Genomic DNA, 23,523 nt, shown 5'->3' with positions numbered 1-23,523 from the left:
CTGTCAGATACTCCTACATAAGAAGATTATTGAATACAATTGGCATCAGGGCCCAAGTAATTAATTAGCTGTGAAAGCTGCGGTGCATAACTCAATGATTTTCTGAGAGCTGCAGCAGCTGACAATATGTGTTTTATCAAACAAGATGCGACAGATCCAAGACACTGAAGGAGAGTTGCTGGATATTGCATTTTTCACATGTTAGAGAACTGCTGTTTCATGCAGGCAGAGGCGGGGGTTCACATCTAAACCACTGTAGTGATTCAACAGGGGGAAGCCAGCAGTTAATTTTATTAATGACAATTTTATTATGAGATATGTGATAAAGTGGTCATGCCATGTTAGTCTGTGTGGCATGTCTAACTTTTCTTTTCTGTCCCCAGTTTAGGCCAATATTTTTGCGATAAATAAATTAATAAAAATGAATAAAACAAATGTAAAAATGTCAATAATATAAAATCTAAACTCATTTAAAAAAGATAAAGAATGCCTATATCTGCTATATTAAGCTATAGTTATTAAGTCTGTGTACTGAACACAGATAAATATAAATCCTTAATGTGCAGATTTTTAAGTATATTTTATTTTATAGTTGATTGCTGAAGGCTCTGGGGTAAAGAAGTGATGGTATGTAGTATGTAGCTTGGGGAGTGCAGTGCTCATGGTTATCATTGATCCAGACATGGTTGCACGGCTGCACGATAGGGCTATCATGTTCTTTTTCTTGACCAGGGCCTTCTAGCATAATAATAAGTTCATTCTGTTTGTTGAGTACCAAAAGGCTTATCACATCATTTACAATTAGTGCTTTTCCACCAAAAAAACTCTTGTTCTTGAACCAGTTCTGTTTATGGTCTTATGGGTGTTTTCACACCAGCACTGTTTGTTCCGGTTAAAACAAACTCTGGTCCATTTGTAACTTTAGTGTGGTTTGATTGAGCAGGTGTGAAAACAGTAATCGCACTTGGGTTCGGATCAAAAGAACCGAATCGAGACCTGCTAGAGGAGGTGGTATCGGTCTGGTCCCAAACAAACTCTGGAGCGGTTCACTTGTGGTGAGAACGGGATCCGGTCTCGATCCGACCCAGCTATTAAATGTAGTCCATTTATTTGAGCTAAACTGCTGATAAGGTGCAGTTTAATCTGATATATTAGCCAGATAACGCTAATTACCACAGCTACAAATAAACACTGTGTCCATGTGCCTGTGGTCTGGGCTGCGTTCACTGTTCACAGCCGTGTGACTCGATTTATCCAAGTCCAAACACTGTGTTTGAAAGCGCAGTGTTTCAGCGTTCAGTGTTAAAGCACAGATATTCGCCCTGGAACACAGAATCTTTTTGCTATATTTACTTTTTTAGTATATTTATATTTACTCCCATACCAGATAGCTCTGACCAATCAAAGGAACAAAGCCTGCTCGCGTGGTTTATTGGTACGCATTTTGGTGCATAAAGGTTTATGCCTGTGTGAAATCAGAACAAACAAAGGGAGAAAACGCTCCAAATAAACAACTCATTAACTGATTTGGACCAAAGAAACAAACTACAGGTGTTAAAACCCCCTATAAGAACCATGGTGCTATTCAGTGAACCAGCCCATGTTTCCACCAGTTTTAGTGGAACCGCCAAAACATCACATCATACGTCATCAACAGAGTGTGTTGCACAGCTGTGGTGCTCCTGTTCAAACAGACACGCCCACATGATGTCATCACGGATTGCGCTAAGGAAACTAGTATTCTTTGTTTTCTACTGCAAACAAACGTTTCTGGTTTCAGAATCTAGTTTTGTTGGTGAAAATGCGGCGAATGGTTCAAAATTAGGTTTGTGAACCAGAACAGTGCTGGTTTTACATCAATGTGGGAATGTCAACATCAAGCAACGTCACACCAGAATTCACTTAACCCGGTTTAAAAAACGCAGCAACACGGCTTTCCAGATTGAATCTATAGGAGGCTCAGTCTGAAAGTGCAAGGCTAAAGGCGGCTCGTAACATTTTAATCCGGTTACGAAGGTCAAGGGCCTTTCGAGGCTAGCTCCAGGCAGACGTAGCGTTTTCTTATGTAGGCGTTCTTTTTTCTGCGTTCTATGAATGGCTATAAAGACGCCATCCTAATAGAGGTCTGTGTGTGAGGGGTGAATTGAGACCAGCGAACTAAGCCTGGGGCACAGTGGAGTGGTGGACTGAACGACGTAAGCAGCACATCAACGGTTAAGCCACTCTAAACTTGAAGGGCAGAAAAGAGAAGAGTGTCTGAAGATCAATTTCCACCATTATGCCAGGTCTACAGTGGCTTGTAAAAGTTGGTAAGTCCTGGTTAAACTATAGGTTTATCATGTTTAGTTAAAGATTAAATATTTCCCTAAGTCCCATATTGATTTTTTGACGTTGTTGTGGGCGTAGTCTTAATATTCTAATGAACCTTTGTGACTGACACTGCTTTTTTAATTTTTCCTGTGAACTGCTACCTGCTTGAGCCACCACTGGAGGATTGACTGCTCATCACCTCTCCACATCTCCACGCCGTTAAAGTCCACTGTGAATTGGAAGACAAGGGACGAGGGGCAGCTTTCATTTTTTCATGGTTTTAACTTTAGCTCTCCAGGTTTAACTTTCGTTTTAGCTCAGGGGGCGGGGCCATGTTAGCATTGACTTTTTCATTAGGGTCAAATTTGTGCTACCCAGTAAATGTGTACTGAAATGTGACTCGAATACAGATTCAGCTAATTCTGTTCTGATTTGCCTTTCTAATAATCCTACAAGAACAACTCTCTCCAGTTCACAAAAATCTAACAACAGCAACTGTCTAGTGTGATTCTAGCATCAGAGGTTTAGCGGAGCTGAGACCTAATGAAACCAACCCCCTAACTTCTTTAAACAAACAAAAAAAAAAAGATCTTTAGGAAAGGTTCTAAGGAATTTAAGTAAAGTTCCCAGAAGAGGAGTAAGTAAGCCAGATCAAAAGAAATAGGATAATTTAGATTCAAATCAGATACAAACTATTTTGTACATAGAATCAAGTTTGTTACTTTCATTTCAAGAAGAAGACACTTAAACACCTTTTTAAATATTTTTATCAAAATATATTTCCACAGCTTTTACATTACATTACACTTGGCAAACACTTTTATCCAAAGCGAATTACAATTAATGATGTACATTTAGCAATAGAGGACATAGAAGTTCAAGGCAAAAAAAAGGCAGGGACTAAAGGAGGCCAAGGGGAATAATGGGATAGAGGAAGTAAGGAAGGGAAGAAGCTAGCTACACCACTGCCAACCATCACACAGATTTTGTGAGACATATCCAATTTGGAATAGTAAGAAGCCAAATCTCAAATCTATGCACTCATTTAATCTTTTAATTTTTTCTTTTTTTACATTTTTTTCCCAATTTCTACCCAATCTACAAGGCCAATTACCCAACCCACTCGTTAGAACTGCTCCTATCACTAGTGATGCCCCAACCCCAGGAGGGTGAAGACTAGAACATGCCTCCTGATACATGTGAAGTCAGCCACCACCTCTTTTCTAACTGTTGCTGATGCAGCATTGCTGATTAGCATCACAGCGTGCTCGGAGGAAAGCGCAGCGACTCGTTTCTGATACGTCAGCTCACAGACACCTTGTGCTGAGTGACATCACCTTTTAGTGTTATGTGGGGAGAGAGCGCCATCTACCCACTCAGAGAAAGCAAAGCCAATTGGGCTCTCTCAGGGCTCCGGCAGCTGATGGCAAGCTACATGAACCGGATTCGAACCAGCAATCTCCTGATCATAGTGGCAACACTCATCTAATCTTGTTTAAAATGTTTCAAAGTGTTTCATATTTACGTTTATGCTTTTGTAACAGAAATGTATGAAGTATTCAAATTTGTGCCTGTATGTTTCTTTCAATTTACTAAAGAGTGTCTGGTATCATAACCTTGGTAGCTTTCCTCTGCCTGTTTCTACACTGATTGCTTCATCACAAAAGACCCTGAAGATGAATAAGAATGTTCAGGCACATCAGCACAAGTACACAATGCACAAATATGTGATGTCAGCTGCCTGTCTGTGTCACATGTCTAGACATACACACCACCACACTACCCAGCAAACCTAGATGCAGATGCCATTGCCGTCACAAACTGCAAATCCGCAAATAATAGGGCTTAAAAAATGTATGCCCTACTGAGTTACTGCTTTTATCAATGCTGAATGCTTCCTGCCTAAACATATCGAATTTAAATCATGTAAATGGGATGAGTTCAATGGGTTTCTTTACCTATAAAAGTTGAAACAGCTCTGCAGAGGAGAATGCAGATCGAGTGTATGCAACTGAAACAGTTTTCATGGATAAATAATTGGGAACTGAATGCTCAGAAGAGGTTCTCTACAGCTACAAAGCATCCATACTTCTAAACAACTAAATGAGTATTTTCAATCACCAACACCCACACAACTATAAAACAATCAAACATAGCAGACTTTGCTGAGCATTTCGCTTCTCATAAATCCAAAAGCAATTTCAGCTGCGAGAGAGACACAACCTGTCTACTGACCAAATGAGATCTCAATGATTCCACTCAAATGTTTTTAAATTAACGTTAAATCAAAGCAAAAACTGAATAAATCTCACCGCTCCCAGACCTTGAAAGAGAAATGAAAAGAATGTTACCTGCCTACTAATCAGTAGATATCAGTATAAGAGAGTATGTAAAAGCAACAAATGAATAACACAAATGAATGGACTTGCAGCCACCGTCCATCATGCAGCACTATTAGATTAAAAACAATGGAAGAGTAAGTCTATCTAAAGTCCCATTGGCACATTTGCAGTTTGGGCACATTGTTTAAATGAAAGATCACATTAGACAGCCGGAACTGCTGGACCTGTGTCAAATACCAACAGAAAATTAGATAATGAAATTAAAGAAAACTACAGATGATCACATTTGCACAGTAGCAAAAAAAGTCTGATCTGAGGACCTGAGAATAAATTAGGCCACTAAAAGATGACACTGGTCGTGCCAATACTGTGGTTTGTGTCCATCAAGGGAACCAAGTACACAAATACTGCACAGATACAATTAGTTAAATTCCAACTGTGTGAAAGCAAAAGCAATCCTTTTAGGTTTCGACCTCAGTTAAAGAACGAAAATACAGGTTCTCAGGTGGCACAACATTCTAATGGCTGGTTCTATTACTGAGATTGTAAGTTGTATATTACAATAGGTGAGCAATGTGTAAGTAATTTCATTCAGCTAGAAGCATTAGTACTACTTGCATTTGTCTCATGTATGGATAAGAGTAAGCCATCATAAAAGATTTGACACTGACATGTTCACATGTAGCCCTTACGTTATAACTTAAGAAACAGGTTAGTATACAAGTATTACAGTATTAAAAGCCTTAAAAGGAGTTTTTGTTGTTTCTTTAGATGTAATTGTTTGCTCATTTATTGTATTAATACCCCTTGTAAACTGATTGTACACTCATCTGATAAACAAGATATTATTGACACGACTTGATAATAGTTGCTAAACAAACCAAAATTAAATCATGCACTCTCATGCATTCTCCGTTATCTGTTCTAATTTAAATAGATAAAAGCGGAAAGCTACTCAATACCTAGTACTTAATTTTTTTAGGGCATTTGGTGTTTACTGCATGAAATTCAAAACATGAAAAACTTGCAGACACACTGGAAAGTTTAGAAACAAATTTCATCAAGGTTTTTATGAGCAAAATGACAATCATTTCAATGGGATTTGTAGAGGTGAGTGTTTTTTGTTGGCAATACCTGGAAATAATAAGCTGTAAAAAATAATACTTATCCAGCCAGCTGAAAAAAAAAATACAAGAGACGCTAATGTTAGCTGGGTTTAAGCTTGACTGACTGGTTCTTTTCTTACTTACTGCCTCTAAATAAACTCAAGTAATATATATAGAATTATATATGAGACAGTAATATTATGAATTTACTCTTCATTTTAAGCCACTTGAGTTAGCCATCATGCTAACTGCTAAATTAGCTTCTCATGTGTTTGAGAAGCTGTCACACAAATTACAACCTATTACAGAGGTTCTCAAACTTTTTGGACAGCTTACCACCAGTGACCAAACTATTTTTCACACTATAAGGTGTGCCTTATATATGAATTCTACCAGTCAGGTTGTAAAGAGCAGTATCATAGCCACTCATCTGAAGTAGCTAAAATATATATATTTGTGCTAAATTTTTATTTTTATAACATAGTATTCTATATTTGTAATTAAGTATTTTTATAAACCCTATTTTATTATATGTATTTGTACTCTTGATACAGAAAAAAAGAGAACACACAGTATTGCATATGTAATGCTCAGTTCGCACTAAATATCACTGCTGCATGTGTGTGTGTGTGAGAAAGACAGAGAATTCACTCCATGCTGTGTTTTGCTGCTCTCATGCACAGGAGAGGCAATAAGGACCCAATATATGGCAGAGTGTGTCCAGTCTTTCCATACCTTGCAAGTCACAACGCAGAGGGTATCAATGCTTGAGCAGCGTAGCTATTTCAGCTTGGGTAGAAACAGAGACAGACACACACACACACAAGCTGGCTACATTAGCATTAGCTGCTAGCCGCACTAATTGCTAACTCTTTCGTCGTTCAGAGGTGAGTATTATCAGTTTGTAGCCTGCTTTTAACCCCGGCTAGCACTGCTGAAGCAGCGTTAGCATTGCCTGCTAACCGTGCTAATCGTTGCTAGCTCTTTCAATGTTCAGAGGCAAGTATATTGGACTGCTGCCTGCTGCTAACCCCAGCTAGCACTGCTGAAGCAACCTGGCTTCCCAAAACATACAGGGTTACTTACTGTAAATAAACACAAGTGCTTTATTCACCCAAATAAACAGTTTTCAGGAGAGAAATCTGTGTAGATTAACATCAAGCACTCGTTTGACCTTAAAAGAAAATGTTTTTTTTTTTTTTAAGAAATACAGTTTTGTTTACTTATCTTAGTCATATTTTGCTTAACTTAGATTACCTACCACCCAGCAGCGAGACCTGCGCCTTATAATCCAGTGCACTTATGTATGAAAATAGATCAGAAAATAGACATTTTAATCCTGTGCGTAATCATCTAAAACAATTGTATAGCTACTCATGGTTGTATTTTATTGTTTGCAGTAACTGAATAATTTAGCAAATATCAAATTGCTATGTTAGCAGCTGTGCCATTATAATTATATATATTATCTGTATTTAGTGGTGGAGTTGAGTTTTATTGGTTTGCTTCAGTTTGAAAGTGCCTTAAATATCCCTACATAGTTCAGTTCAGTTCAGTTTAGTTCAGAGTAACAAATATTAACAAGTTGTACAAAGTAGTACAGTAAAAAATACAAGTCTCAAAAATGGGAAATACTTAAATATAAATAAGTACAGACACACAAACTTTGTTACTGTCCACAGCTGACGTCCATGCTTCTGAAATCCAGAGACACTATCTGCTGCACCATTTGGCAGCTTTTTCTGCACCAGCACATTCCTTATTGATATGTTCACAGTATCTACAGCGCCATGTATATTTCTGACAAGTGTTATTTGTCAGCAGATGCTGAGAAAATCAATTATTCATCAGCGAATATGTATGAATTCACATTAAATTAGACGCAGTCATTAATAGAGACACCGCTGCTAAAAATACATACGTTCAGCATCTTCAGCAGAGATCATAGCTGAGATTTTTTTTTTTTATCACACAGCAGCAATGATCTCACAGCTGAGCATGAACAGTGTTTACATACCAAATGTAGATTCTGGCCTGCTTTTAGGCAAGGACTCCAAAGCTGATATCATATATAATATAATATAATGCAGATAAAAAGTGACACAGAGAGTTGGATGAACTAAAGCTTTTTTGCTGTTTAGGGTGCAAGTAAAAAAAAAAAGGATGTTTAAGAAGCTTATTTGAAAAGCATAATTGAGATTGCAATAGAGATGTGTGTGTTAAAAGCCTTTAAATTGGTAAAGAAACTTTACTTTAAAGGACGTCATTAAGGAAAAAGGTGTTTTTTTTTGTAATTTGGAATTTAAGAGTTTAAATGAGCAGTTTATGCACTGTGCATAAGGGTAAAAAATGGCATTTCTCTTCTTTGAGAAATTATGTTCTTTAAAGTTTCTTCACCTATTTAAATTGTCTTCAAAGACACATCTTAAAGCAGGGAAATGCCATTTTTTATTTTCCTTATGCACAGTCCAAAAACTGTTCATTTATATTTCAATTTACATAAAAACCCTCTTTTTTCCTTAATGATGTCCTTCAAAGTTTCCTTACCAATTTAAAGGCTCTTAAAACACACATCTCTATAATGCTGTTTAAATAAGCTTCTAAAAGAACCTTTTTTTGAGTGTGCACCCTAAACAGCAAAAAAGCTTTAGTTCATCCAGTGTTACTTTATATCTGTTAAGGTATCTATTAAGAAAAAGAGGGTTTTTTAATGTAATTTGGTAATTTGGAGTTTAAATTAGCAGTTTATGGACTGTGTACAAGAAAAAAAAAGACATTTCTCTACTTTGAGAAATTATGTTCTTTAAAGTTTCTTCACCAATTTAAAGGTTCTTCAAAGACACATCTTAAAGTAGGGAAATGTCATTTAAACTCTTAAATTCTAAAGTACATAAAAAACACTTTTTCCTTAATGACATCCTTCAAAGTTTCCTTACCAGTTTAAAGGCTCTTAACACACATATCTTTTGCAATCTCTATGATGCTGTTTAAATAAGCTTTTAAAAGAATTATTTTTTGAGTTTATGGACTGTGCATAAGAATATAAAAAATGGTATTTCTCTTCTTTGAGAAATTGTGTTCTTTAAAGTTTCTTCACCAATTTAAAGGTTCTTCAAAGACACATCTTGAAGCAAGGAAATGCCATTTTTTATTTTCCTCATGCACAGTCTATGAACTACTCTTTTCCATTCTTAAATTCTAAATTATATAAAATAACATTCGTTAAAATGTCTTCAGGTTTTTCACACACAAAGGAGGGAATGGGGGAAGGATTGCACTCAATTTTAACACAGCAGCAACTCATAGTTGATGGTTTTACACAGATTTTCTTCTACATACTGAAGCTGTATCAATATTCTACAGTTGTGTCATCCCCATATGAGAAACTTTGGGTCTAATCCAGAATTCTCAGTGATTGAAAAGTGCGAAACTAAACTGTCCTGTTTTAACCTGAAAGTCACATGATCCTCTGAGTTAATGTGACAAAACAAAGCTACAACATACGAGCTAACACTGCTGTTCAGTTAAAGCAACATAGTGATGAATTGGAAATGTAATTTGCACTTTTAGACATGCTTATTTGCTTTTCTGGATATCTTCGAGATAAAGAACTTCCATTACAGTCGTTGGCCAATGTAGTGTAAGGAGTCTTGCCCAAAGACTCTTGTTGGTGTCGCACAGCGTAGTCACCCAGAGTTGGACTTGAACCCTGGTCTTCCACATGGTGTGATAACTCACTGGCAGGTAGGGGTGTTATCCACTGCACCACACCAATCTGCCCACTTCACCAAAGTTACATAGTGCAGTTAGTAGCATGCTAAAACCAATATAGCAATGATGAAGAGACTGTTCTCCCTACAACAAATCAGTGGAGCATCACAATTATTTATAAAGCTACATAATGTTGCTATAACTGGCTATAACTAAAAGAACAAAATACTGTTAAACAATCCAGCAGTTTTTGTCAAATGAGGCTACATTTAATTGGCAGGCATATAGGTCCCTATCGTACACCTTTGCAAGGTGCATCGTGATGTTCATTGCTATCTTACACCCCGTCAATAGACTATCTTCACGCCTTGCGCACGTGTCATTAAAATAGCGCTGGAGGTTGGTAATATATTAACGCTGATGGTGGTATTGGTCTGGAAGAGAGGTGTGTTCAGGTAAATTTCTGGCATGTTTCTATCTTGGAGGTGGGAAACACATATGCGCAAATGACTGAGTTAAACCAGGACAACAGTCAACAGTCAGCCACGCAACCAGTCTGGATTACCGTGCACATACCACAGCAAAAAATTTTAACTATAACTAGTTATAGTTAATTAGTTAAGTTATTATTATTCTGATATTTATAAGGAATTATATTTATGTTCAGTATACAGACATAATAATTGTAGCTTAATATATATAATAATAATAATAATTAATATAATATAGCTTAGGACATTCTGCTATTTGAGAATTTTAACAGATGCTCATTTTCACTCATAAAAATGAAAAGAGAAAAGCACTTAGAATAAACATAAATTTATTTAATTTCACTTTGCTATTATTTAACAGAATTTTTTTTTTTACATTTGAAAAACATCAAAGCACATTCCCACTGTGCTTTCGCGTCTCCTTCTGTCCATAAGTTCTTTGAAACTTGTGAAACTTGCTGGAGCCTATCCCAGCCGGCATCGGGTGGAAGGCAGTATACACCCTGGACAGGCCACCAATCCCTCGCAGGGCAGACAGACACAGACATGAACCTGAACTGTGCCGTCTTTGGACTGTGGGAGGAAACCGGAGAACCCAGAGGAAACCCACGCAGACACAGGGAGCACGTGCAAACTCCTCACAAAAAGACCCAGCCGGGAATCGAACCCAGGCCTTCTTGTTGTGAGGCAGAAGTGCTACCCACTGCGCCACCATGCCGGCCTTAGTTCAATTAAATTAACCTAAAATAAGTGAGGACCTGTAAAGTTAAGAAAATATTGTTAAGTATAAAGAATAGGTTGAGGTTTGGTTGTGCTGTTTCCATGATTTGAAAGTGAAACAAATGTCAGTTGGTCAGTTTTGCAAACTCAGCTTTTACATCAACAATAAACAGAAATAAGAATAAAATAACATTACTCTTCCCTTAAATGAGCTGCTGGAGTACCTTTACAGTGTGAATGTGCAGGTCAGTTTCCTCTGCTGAGACACACAAAGCGCAGTGCTCTTAAGTTAGGAACGTGCAAAAGTCAGAGCGCATCTGGCTCTTAAAGGGAATGACAACTGGCACACTGATTGGTTTATTTCATGTTACGCTCAAAATACACCCATGAATAAGGAGTATTTTTTGCTCCATCATGATACCAAAGACACAGGACACGCCCCTAAATCAGTCTGCGCAAATCGCAACTGACTGGTGCGCTATAGATCACTAAAATAGGGCCTATTGTGTAGCTGCTGTAGTTCAATGATAAGGCCCTTTACAAACAGATTACAGTGTGATTACCTGCATCTGTAAGTAAATCACATTGCAATTACATATATGTGCTGTGTATGTTTGGAAAATAGAAAAGAAAAACATAGAATAAGAAGGAAGAAGGAGAAATGTATTAATTACAGCCAATGTGATGCAGTGTTTGCTCAGTTTCGCTAGTGCCAAGCTATCTATCTTCCTGATTGTGCTGCTCTCTTCCTAACAGCAGCCTCCAAAACCTGTGGCTGTGTCTCCTTCATTACCTGTTTCAAGTACGCGGGACGCTATTTGATGGCTCCCCCATGGGAAAATGTTCCGCCCTAATGAAATCTATTCCCGCTGCTCAGCCAATGACACCTCTATCCGATTCAATCTGCTCTGTGAGCGCTGCTATATGCTTTCACCCTGAGCATGGCTGAAACACAAATCCTTCAGCCTGCAGCCTGCAGCCACACAACAGAAATGGAGCTGGTGCTTCACAGCTAATCTCCAGGGTTGAAGAAAAACAAGGGCTTGGGTTTAAGTTAAAACAGCAAACACAAGTGCAGGACAGACATTTTCTCTTTTTTGTTTTTTGTGACTGAGATTGTGTAGTGTGATTCTTACCGGGAGGGAGATTCACCTTCCAACAAGACAATGACCTTAAAGATGACTGCAAGAGCACAGCGCAGAAGGATCAATGAGGTGAGGAAGAATCCTAGAGTGTCAGCTGAAGACTTATAGAAATCTCTGGCACATGCTAACATTTTTGTTGACAAATCTACAATAAGGAAAACATTAAACAAGAATGAAGTTCATGGAAGGACACCACGGAGGAAGCCACTGCTGTCCAAAAAAACATTGCTGCACGTTTAGTTTGTAAGTTTGTAAAAGAGCACCTAGATGTTCCACAGCGGTACTGGCTAAATATACTGAGGATAGATAAAACCAAAATTGTGTTGTTTGGAAGGAACACACAGCGCTATGTGTGGAGAAAAAAGGGACAGCACACCATCATCAAAACCAAATGTGGTATTAGTTTAAGCAGACTGTTTGTCTATTGTTGTGATTTAGATGAAGATCAGAACACATTTAATGATTAATTTATGCAGAAAGTAAAGTAAGAAGGGTTCACATACTTTTTCTTGCAACTGTAGATTGTCTTAACTCTGCTCATACATACTTATTATTTATACATCAAAAACAACTCAAAATATTCATAGGAATGTATTCTATGGCATTTTAACATCTTCATATGACTTTACTGGCTTACTCTGTGCATACTAATCAGTGGTGTGTAACTAGTAAGCAACTGTCAGTAAAGACAAATGGATTGTTGCATGGTTCTTGTGGCAGGTAGCTTACGGCAAGCAGAAACGTGTCTCCAGTGGCCTTTTACACACACATTTACCTCAAGCAAGGTCAAGTGCTGTCATGTGTCATGTGTGATACACTCAGTGCACTTTTTACTTGCGTATGCCTGTGAAAAAAGCCACATTGCTAACACTATTATGATCTGTAAGCAACAGTGATATACTCCAGTAAAATATAATGGCTCCTTCCTCTAGTCTAAAACATAATCTACTGATCTCTGGTCTGTGGTCAGCAAAAATACACACTGGTACAGCTTCTCTGAGACTCACTTTTCCCTAAACTGGGACACACACACAGGGTTCAGCCAGAGTAGTGAAGCAGAGAACGACTGGTTTAGTGTTTCATTCAGAATCTTGTTAATTCCTCTTTTCTGTTTCTTGATTTACAACACACTTACTGCAGTTCAGAATGAAGCAGAAAGTAAAGGCAACCCAACACATGACGTCCATAGTTTGCTAAACTATGGCTATTGCTCATTCAGCTGTTTTTTTTTTGTACCGCTTACTTCTTCAGTCGTTTGATGTCCCTTTCCAACTTTTTACAGTCCATTGCTGCAATCAAGATATATACAGCTCTGGAAAAAAAATAGGAGACCACATCAGTTTCTAAATATGTTTCTCTGATTTTGCTATTTATAGGTATATGTTTGAGTAAAATGAACATTGTTGTTTTATTCTATAAACTACAGACAACATTTATCCCAAATTCCAAATAAAAATGTCTGAAATAACAAAAAAGATGTAGAGCTTTCAGACCTCAAATAATGCAAAGAAAACAAGTTCATATTCATAAAGTTTTAAGAGTTCAGAAATCAATATTTGGTGGAATAACCCAGGTTTTTAATCACAGTTTTCATGCATCTTGGCATGTTCACCTCCACTAGTCTTACACACTGCTTTTGGATAAATTTAGGCCACTCCTGGTGCACAAACAAATTCAAGCAGTTCAGTTTGTTTTTTTAATGGCTTGTGATCATCCATTTTTCTCTTGATTATATTCCAGAGGTTTTTAATTTGTTAAATCAAAGAAACTCATAATTTTAAGAGGTCTCTTATTTTTTCCCAGAGCTGAATAAGCTGCTCACAGCATACAGCTTACAATAACATCAGACAGTAAAGAGCTCTATAGGTAAAATACTGAAGTATCTGAGTTTAAAATTAAAATCCACTATATGGAACTATTTTGTTTGTTTGTTTGGAATTATTGAAATGACTGATCTGACGCTTGTGTAATACTATAGCAGCACTGTGCTGTGCTGTGCTGTGCTGTGCTGTGCTGTGTTGTGTTGTGGCGAGCAGAAAGGTAGACACATGGAGCCGGCAGGCTGCTGAGGCCCTGGCACGTCCTCTCCTGAGCACCTCCCACTCTTAACGGCCCGCAGAGCCACAAATCTGTTAGCTCACAGTGGCTAGTGAGAATGCATCATGAGGCAGCATGGGTTCCCTCAGAAAAGGCTACAGCTTGTTCTATGATGATCGCCAGCTAGGAGGATCAGAGCTGTAGATGAAAGAGGAAACACACTGATGCCTCTTACGCGTAATCTCCCAATGTATGTAAAGTAACTCAACCTGTGGGACACTCTGTACTGAGGATTCACAGTCTTAGTGTGTACAATTCTTACACAGACATCAAATTTCTTATGTTTAAACACAATCGTATTTAAAAGAAGTATGGTGCTGTACAGGGACGATTCTAGGATCCGAGATTTAGGGGTGCTGAGCATCCAACCAATAACAGCCTCTAAATGCTTCCTATAGCTTCCAATGAGAGTCTGGCTTCTGGTTGAAGGTATTTTGGATCAGTCAGGTTTGATGGTTTCTGATCATGAACAGCCCGCTTTAAATCACACCACAGATTTTCAGTAATATTCAGGTCTGGGGACTGAGATGATCTGAGATGATCATTCCAGAATGTTGTACTCGTTCTCTGCTTTAGTAGATTTTAAGCAGTGTTTAGTGTTTAGGGTCGTTGTCTTGTTGAAGTATCCAGCCCCGGCACAACTTCAACTTTCTTACTGATTCTTCAACATTATTCTCAAGAATCTGCTGATATTGACAGAAATCCATGCAACTCTCAACTTTAACAAGATTCCCAGTACCTGCACTGACCACACAGCCCCACAGCATGATGGAACCACCACCAAATTTTACTGTGGGGAGCAGTAAAGTGTTTGTGTTGAAATGCTGTGTTCTTTTTCCTCCATGCATACCTCCCTCCAAATAACTCAATTTTAGGTTAATTCAGTCCACAGCACCATATTCCAAAATGAAGCTGGCTTGTCTAAATATGCTTTAGCTTTAGCATACCTCAAGCGACTCTGTTTGTGGCATGTGCACAGAAAAGGCTTCTTCTGGATTACTCTCCCATACAGACTCTCCTTGTGCAAAGTGCTCTGAATAGTTGCGCAGCAACTCCATCTGCAGCAAGATGATGATGTAGGTCTTTGGAGCTGTTCTGTGGTCTGTGGGTTGACTATGACTGTTCTCATCATCCTTCTCCTCTGCTTATCTGAGATTTTTCTCGGTCTGCCACTTCAGGCCTTAACTAGAACTGTGCCTGTGGTCTTTCATTTTCTCACTATGTTCCTCACAGTGGAAACTGACAGCTGAAGATTTGAGCTTTTTCTATCCTTCCCCTAAACCATGGTGTTGAACAATCTTAGCTTTCAGGTCATTTTACATTATTTGAGAGTTGTGTTTTGAGGCTCCCATGTTTCCACTCTTTAGAAAAACTTGCAAATGATCGCCTTAACCCTTTCTCATAATTGGATTCACCTGTGTATGTAGGTCAAGGGTCAATGAGCTTACCAATTTTTTTTTTTTGTGTTTTAATAATTAGTGCTAAAGTTATTCAAATAAATAAAACGACAAGGGTGCCCAAATTTATGCACCTGCTTAATTTAGTTTAAATAATTATTGCACACTTTCTGTAACTCCTATAAACTTTATTTCACTTCTCAAATATCACTGTGTTCATCTGATATATTATATAATTAACTCACAGCAACTGCTTATATATTCTCCTCTAGAAATTCTCTGACATGGCATCACTAGTTCTCATGTGTGTTTAGTTGTGGTCTGAGTCCGCGATTTCCTCACTGTGAAAAAACGGGTAATTCATCCCTATGTGTTGCCAAACAGCTGTGTAGTGTGAAAGTCTCACAGATACTGTGACAGATACTCAAAATCATATAAAGTTCTGGAGACCCAGACTGTGTCCAGTAAATGTACAAGTTGTGTCAAAAGTGACTTGAGTAGAAGTGGAAGGGTTTTTTTAAGTTCCACACACTTACGTACGTTACACTTAAGATTTTTGTACTTCTGTTCGCAACTGGTTTACTATAGAAAGCAGTGTAAAATTGTCATTTTATATTGTTTCATTTCATTTTTTTCACTTAATGATGAGGAGCTTTGTCAAACCTGTTGACAGTGCAGAGCATCTACTGCTCTGGCTTTAGGGATAATGTGAGTCTGGAATGATTTGGAACATTTTTATAATTGTAACGAGTAACCATGCCCATAAAAATGTATCAGAGTAAAAATATTAAACTCATATACAACATGCAGTGAAGTAATCTCTCTGCATAAGTAATCTCTGCATATCTCAGAGGATACCTTTAGATATTCTGTGGAGTTCAAAAGGAGGGCACGATGCAGATTTTAAGGCAGGTGTTTTTAATGTTATGACTGGAGTATTGTATATATATATATATACTGTATATATTATGTCTACTGGTGGTTAAGATTAGACTAACGGCAGTGCAGTATCCTTGTATCCTTGGCTGTAAAATTGAGTTCTTCTATAGGCTTCCTTATTTCAAGGCTCATTGAACTCTCTATCTTGGATATTAAAAACTCTGGAAAGATTTATTTACATGATTTGCATTGTTTTTTTGTTTTTATCGCCCAAGGCGTTGGGAGTTGATTTCTTTAAAACGATGCTGGATTCCTAGAAATGCTGTAAGAGAAAGACTAATATTCAAACAAATTATCATTGTGTATATGTTTTGTATACTAGACAGCTCAGGTCCTGTCTGTTTTGTTGGCTGTCTGCCAGTTTGCCAGAGCAGTTCTCGCATCTTTGCCTGAGGCGTTTCAGCTGTCAGCCCTGCGGTTTTCCTCAGACACCCTGAGCCCATGATCAAAACAGAAAAACAGAGAGAGAAAGAGAGAGAGAGGAATAGAGAGACAGAAAGATAAAGGAAGCAAGAAAATACAGAATTCACAGAAATGAAGAGGGGGAGAGTGACAAGCTTTTGTCATTGAAGATGCGGAAGATAAAAACAATGAAGATGAAGTGTTGACTGCTTTCTGGCAGGAGTGTCGGGAAAGGCGTATCAAGGCCGTCCTGAAGCCAGCTTCTGTTTTAGAGTGGCGGTTTGGGCAGTGTTTAAATTGTATTAAAGTCTGAGTACCTGCTGAAGACATGCATCCCAGCCAGATTACCAGACAGTGTGACCTCAAGTGCTATGATCATTTACTGGAAAAGTGTGCCCTGGAGAAACATGGTCAGAAAGTGAGAGTTTTGAAATGCAAACCTATGCTGCAGGATGCCTGCAAAGATCTAAAAAAGGCAGGTGATTATTTTAATAATTGCTATTTACAAATAAATACTCCCTCAAGCCTCATATTATGCATTTGAAATAAAAGCTGAGAAATCCTGACAGTGAATCTCCTAAAATAATGTCACAGTATAAGGGCATTGATTAAGCAGGTTTTTAAGGTTAATCTAATTTTGATGTGTACCGTACTTTCCGCAATATAATTGCGGAAAAGTTGAAAGTGCGCCAGATCATAAGGCGCACTATCAATGAACATCTATTATCATACATAAGGCACACTGGATTATAAGGCACATGATGTGACACTAGTAAGGAACAGGGGTGTCGCCATGTTTTCTTCCTAATACAGCAGGTTTTGCTGCTGGATGGAGAGACCTGTAAAGCTAAGCTAAGCTAAGTTATGCAAACAAAAATGTAACTATGTAACACGGTAAACACGCAGACTACAGTCCGTTATACTTGACTCTGAATGGCGAAAGAGCTAGTGCTTAGCGCATTTAGCAGTTAATGCTAATTCTGCTCCAGCAGTGCTGGTTAGAATTAGCAGCAGGCTACAGACTGATAATACTCACCTCTGAACAGTGAAAGAGCTAGCGTTTAGTGTGTTTACCAGTTAATGCTAATTCTGCTCCAGCAGTGCTGGTCAGAATTAGCAGCAGGCCACAGACTGATAATACTCACCTCTGAAAGGCAAAAGAGCTAGCGCTTAGCGTGGTTAGTGGGTAATTCTAATAGTGCTACAGTCTTGAGTCTCGGTGCTGGAGAACTAAACTGAAACTCCTGTATAATCTGTACTTCAGCAGAGTGGCTTTACTGCTCCATACAACCTGACTGGTAAAATTCATACATAAAATGGCCCAGATTAAACGGAGCACTGACGAATTTTGCGAAAATTAAAGGATTTTAGGTGCGCCTTATAGTGTGAAAAATACAGTACTTGTATTGTGTGGTGTGGCCTACTTATCAAAAAATGTGACATAACAGATTACCCGTGGATTCCTGGTACTTCTGTATATAAACAAAGGTGATTATACAGTTACTGTAGATACAGCATTCACAAACATAAACCCATGCTTTTTCTTCTTCTATTGTTTATGGTTAATAAAAAACTTCCAAAGGTCTTACAATTGCTCTGAAGTTCCAATCTATCGGAAAAAAAAACATTTTAACACTGTCCTAACTATGTACACTACATGGACTCTTATCAAAGTAGTTAAATAGCTATGATTTGTAAGTCCAAGTTCAATGCACATACATTTTTATGAAAAGTCAGTACAAGCTGACAATTTGAAAAAAATATGTGTTTACTAGGGCTGACAATCGATTTTATTCTAATATCTCAAAGCAGTTTGGATTATTTTTAAAGCTTAATCTTAATCTGCTGAGTAAAGATTTGAGGGAGAGCCTTAGCAGTAAATACAATGAAACTCAAACACAGAAGGCTTAATGGTGGAAATGAAGTCTAGCATAGCACAGCTCAAACAGTAAAACCTCTTAAACATGACTTTAACAGATAATCAGGTGGATTACTCAAGCAGGAGAGGAGATATGGCAAGCTAATGCATCACAAAAGCACCAACTGTGTGTATGGGTTTGTGTGTGTGAGAGAGAGAGAGAGAGTGAGAGAGAGAGAGAGAGAGAGAAGCAGAAGAGGAGGGTGGTGTAGAGAGTGAGAGTTAGATGTAATCCATATTTTAAAGTAAATTAAAAGAAAAATACCTTCTAAACTCAACAAAATCAAATTACTAAAAAAAACTGCTAGCTTGTCACAAGGCTTTGTACAAAAAATAATTAGGTTAATAATAGAGGTTGGGCCCAAACTTGTTTTGATAATATAATTAAATTGAGTTGAATGACCATATAAGGATTATATTTTCTGTAGTAATTTAGAACATGATCAGGATGTGTCATCAGATATTAAGGAAACAAGTTACATTTAAGCAGTGTCAGCTTCAGTCAGGATTTTCTGAACTGTGTTGTACTTCATTGTAATCTGTGTGGGTTTTACCCTCCTCATCTGCCTACCATCTTTGCCCCAGTACCATTTCCTCACCCCAGATTGCCGGGGATAGACAACAGCATGCGTGGAAATGGGCAAGCAGAATATTTTTCTTCTAGTGAACAGGTAATCACTAAGCTTCAGGAAGCTTGCTAACCATAGCTGGCTATTTTACCACAACCACTAGCGTAGTAGAGACAGGTATTTTGGACACTGAAACGTATATATATGTATATATAATCTGGCAACGTCTGGGGCAGAAAACTCCCTCCATTGTTTGGAAATTGGACTTCTGTAGCATGTAAGTCACACACATGCTCACATTTATTTCTGATTGTTCTTTTAAATGAATAATTAAATTTCCAGGTAAATTGAGTGCTTTAGCATGTTAAGAATGACAGGACACTTAGCTCTACATTGTCTCCCACACTTAGCTCTACATGCACGCTCCAGTTTACGGACTACGATACACAGAATGCACCTCACACTGACATCACTTCCACACAGTCACATGACACTGCACATGGCACCAGTATTCAGTCACCAGAATACTGAATTCACCTGTTCCCCTCAGTATATATACAGCTTCACTCCACACACATCTCACAGGGTATTGTCTGATTTACCTCACTTTACAAAGTGTTTCCAATTCCTGTGATTACTCTCTCCGTGTAGCAACCTTGTTTTGTTTTTCTACATCCCTGATTGTTGCCAACCCTGTAATATCACCTTGCCATGTATGAACCTTGGACTGTCTCTGTACTTTGGTATGTGTAACCCCCACTGCTGCTGTTTATTGGGATTGACTTTGCTCTTTTTGACCACTCTTAAGTACATACAGGGGTTGGACAATAAAACTGAAACACCTGGTTTTAGACCACAATAATTTATTGTCCCGACGGACAGTTCTGATGGAAACAGGAGAGTTGAGGTGCACATTGAATTCTGCCGTGATTTGGGCAGCCGTAGTTTTATGTTTTTTGGATACAATTCGTGTTAGCACCCGAACATCCCTTTCAGACAGCTTCCTCTTACAGCGTCCACAGTTAATCCTGTTGGATGTGGTTCGTCCTTCTTGGTGGTGTGCTGACATTACCCTGGATACCGTGGCTCTTGATACATCACAAAGACTTGCTGTCTTCGTCACAGATGCACCAGCAAGACGTGCACCAACAATTTGTCCTCTTTTGAACTCTGGTATGTCACACATAATGTTGTGTGCATTGCAATATTTTGAGCAAAACTGTGCTCTTACCCTGCTAATTGAACCTTCAAACTCTGCTCTTACTGGTGCAATGTGCAATTAATGAAGACTGGCCACCAGGCTGCTCCAATTTAGCCATGAAACCTCCCACACTAAAATGAGTTTCATTGTCCAACCCCTGTGCCTTTATAGAAACAGAAATATCTAACTCTGAAATCCACCTTAATATCTGTTTTTTATTGTCTAAAAACACCAGTTTTGTTGAAAATATTTTAATAAACTTCACCAACAGAACAATGTTATAGATCCAGAGATGGCATGTTACAGCATAAAGTCCTTTTTTTCCCTAGAAATGTATGAAAACACAAACACATGCACACACGCGCACACAGACAGACCGTGACCTGGCAGAATTCCCACTCTGCAACCCCCCTCCAACACTGCAGCAGTTGGAGCATGAGCTAATTCTGACAGGCCTTGCCAGGGCCCTGGAGAGGACATAGGAAGGGCTCTGACCTGCCACACTAACGGCTCTGCTCGCTCGCCGCCGGACGACAGACACACACTCAGGACCACAGTGTGAGACGAGCAGGTGACCACGCTGGCTATGATGGCATCCTTCATGGAGAACGGGAGCATGGTGTACACCACGAAGATGATGAACAAGAAGAAGGACACCTGGGAACGAGAAGAGAGGAGAGATTCATGAGTTTGGACTGAACTTTGTTGAAATCATTGAATTATAATGTGTTATTTATTGCACAGAAATCCCAATCTGCTCCTTAGTGCAAGTTGGATCATGGATACAGTCACTATAGCAGCTTACAGTCAGAGTGATGCGAAAGAAGCCATTTCTGCAAGCACGCCACAAACAGAGTGGCCTGAGGTTTGCTTTTCCTTTTGCACACCTCAGGCGACTCTGTTTGTGGCGTGCTTGCAGAAATGGCTTCTTTCACATCACTCTCCCATACAGCCATCTGCAGCAAGATGATGCTGCAGCTCTTTGGAGGTGGTCTGTGGATTGTCTTTGGCTGTTCTCACCATTCTTCTTCTCTGCCTTTCTGATATTTTTCTTGGCCTGCCACTTCTGGGCTTAACAAGAACTGTCCCTGTGGTCTTTCATTTCCTTACTATGTTCCTCACAGTGGAAACTGACAGGTTAAATCTCTGAGACAACTTTTTTATCCTTCCCCTGAACAACTATGTTGAGCAATCTTTGTTTTTAGATCATTTGAGAGTTGTTTTGATGAGCCCATGATGCCACTCTTCAAAGGAGATTCAAATAGGAGAACAACTTGCAATTGGCCACCTTAAATACCTTTTCTCATGATTGGATACACCTGACTATGAAGTTCAAAGCTCAATGAGGTTACCAAACCAATTTTGTGCTTCAGTAAGTCAGTAAAAATAAGTTAGGAGTATTCAAATCAATAAAACAATAAATTTTGGTTTAATGCATATTGCACATTTTCTGTTAGTACAATAAACCTCATTTCAATCCTGAAATATTACTGTGTCCATCAGTTATTAGATATATCAAACTGAAATGGCTGTTGCAAACACCCAAATATTTAGAATTAAAAATAATTAAGATTTATAGGGGTGCCCAAACTTTTTCATATATATTTTCATGCATATACACAGTAAAGTGACACTATTATGACCACCTCCTTGTTAGTATACTTCCTGTATATTAATGTCAACAATGAGCACTTTGTAGTCCCAAAAGTTGTAGTCCTTTTGTGTCTCTGCTCTACTTTTTATTATCTTATTTTAACCCTGTTCTTCAGGACCCATGTACAGGACCATGTAAAGTCCACCACAGAGCAGGTATTCTGTGGTGGTGGAACCTTTTTAGCAATGCCGTGATACAGTGAATTTGCGTTAAAGGACCATTAGAATTATATTTTTTGTAGTAATTTAGAACATGATCAGCATGTATCATTCGATAATAAGGATTTTATGTTTAATCAGTGTCAGCAGAGCTTTAGTCAGAATTTTCTTTTTAGAACTGTGTTGTTCTTCACAGTAATCTGTGCGGGTTGTAGCCTCCGAATCAGCCCACCCAGAAGTCATTCCCCCAGTCCCGTTTCCTCACCCCAGGTTGCCAGGTATAGACAACAACATGCATGGAAATGGGCAAGCAAGATATATATTTTTTTCTGCTGAACGGGTAATCACTGAGCTTCAGGAAGGTTGCTAACCATAGATGGCTACTTTACAACCACCACTAGCGTAGTAGAGACAGGCAGTTTGGATACTGAAATGTATATATTTACTGATCAGCTAAGGAGAAAGACTTGCCACTGTGAGTCTATCTGGCAACCTGCCTGAGCGTCGTGTCTGGGATAGAAAACTCCCTCCATTGTGTGGAAATTGGACTTCTGTAGCCTGTCTTTCACACACTTGCTCGCATTTATTTCTGATTCTTCCTTTAAATGAATAATTCAATTTCCATGTAAATTGACAGCACTTATATGTACATGTCATGTCTGACACCGAAGGTGCTCCTGTCTCTCCTACACTCAGCTCTACCTATTAGTACTATGTGTTGCACTGGTATGAGTGAATCAGAAACAGCAGTGCTGTTGGAGTTTTTAAACAAGACGTCCACTCACTGTCCACTCTATTATACGCTCCTTCCTACTGTAGTTGCTCCACCTTTTAGATTTTAAGTCACATACAGAACCAGTACTGTTTATGTTGGTGATCCTCTAGTCAGTGATGTCAGAAATACGTTACTTAGTAACACGTTACTAAGCTGACCATTTTTTTCAGTAATGAGTAATCTGACATGTTACTATCAGATCAAAGTTACATATCCAAGTCACCATGCGTTACTTCTTTGCTGTTTTCCTTAGTAAAAATATATTGTAGCGTCCAGCTGGATGCGCTGAAAGGATGCATGAGAAAGACTTTTACACTCGTCGCTTTATTGCTGGAACTGTCGGCCGCAACCACGACAACATAACAACAGGCTAGCTAACAGGCTAACAGGCTAAAACTAGCACTCGGGCTGAACACACAAAGTGAGCCCCCCTCTCTCTCCGCCTCTCTCTCTCCACCTCAAACACACACACTTACACCCACACCCACAGCTGCTGTAAAAGAAACTAATGAAGTAACTTGAAAGTAACTTAGTTACTTTTAAAATCAAGTAATTCATAATGTAACTAAGTTACTTTTTAAAGGATTA

At 38.6% G+C, this 23,523-nt stretch overlaps 1 protein-coding gene across 2 annotated transcripts in view; it reads right to left on the bottom strand.

The window, feature by feature from the left end:
- Positions 1-23,523, bottom strand: part of adcy2a (adenylate cyclase 2a) — a 231,342-nt gene that overhangs the window by 108,415 nt on the left and 99,404 nt on the right. Inside the window, exon 3 of one of the 2 annotated variants that reach the window (XM_022674109.2) lies at positions 20,844-21,005. The exons of the other annotated variant lie outside the window; for it this stretch is intronic. Within the exon in view, the coding sequence (XP_022529830.2) occupies positions 20,844-21,005 (162 nt within the window). The remainder of the gene's footprint in view (positions 1-20,843; positions 21,006-23,523) is intronic. 2 annotated transcript variants of the gene reach the window in all.

Source organism: Astyanax mexicanus, chromosome 6 (assembly GCF_023375975.1).
Source record: "Astyanax mexicanus isolate ESR-SI-001 chromosome 6, AstMex3_surface, whole genome shotgun sequence".
In the NCBI taxonomy this organism is placed as follows: domain Eukaryota; kingdom Metazoa; phylum Chordata; class Actinopteri; order Characiformes; family Acestrorhamphidae; genus Astyanax; species Astyanax mexicanus.
The sequence above is the reverse complement of the archived record's forward strand: the minus strand, read 5'-3'. Positions and strand labels throughout refer to the sequence as shown.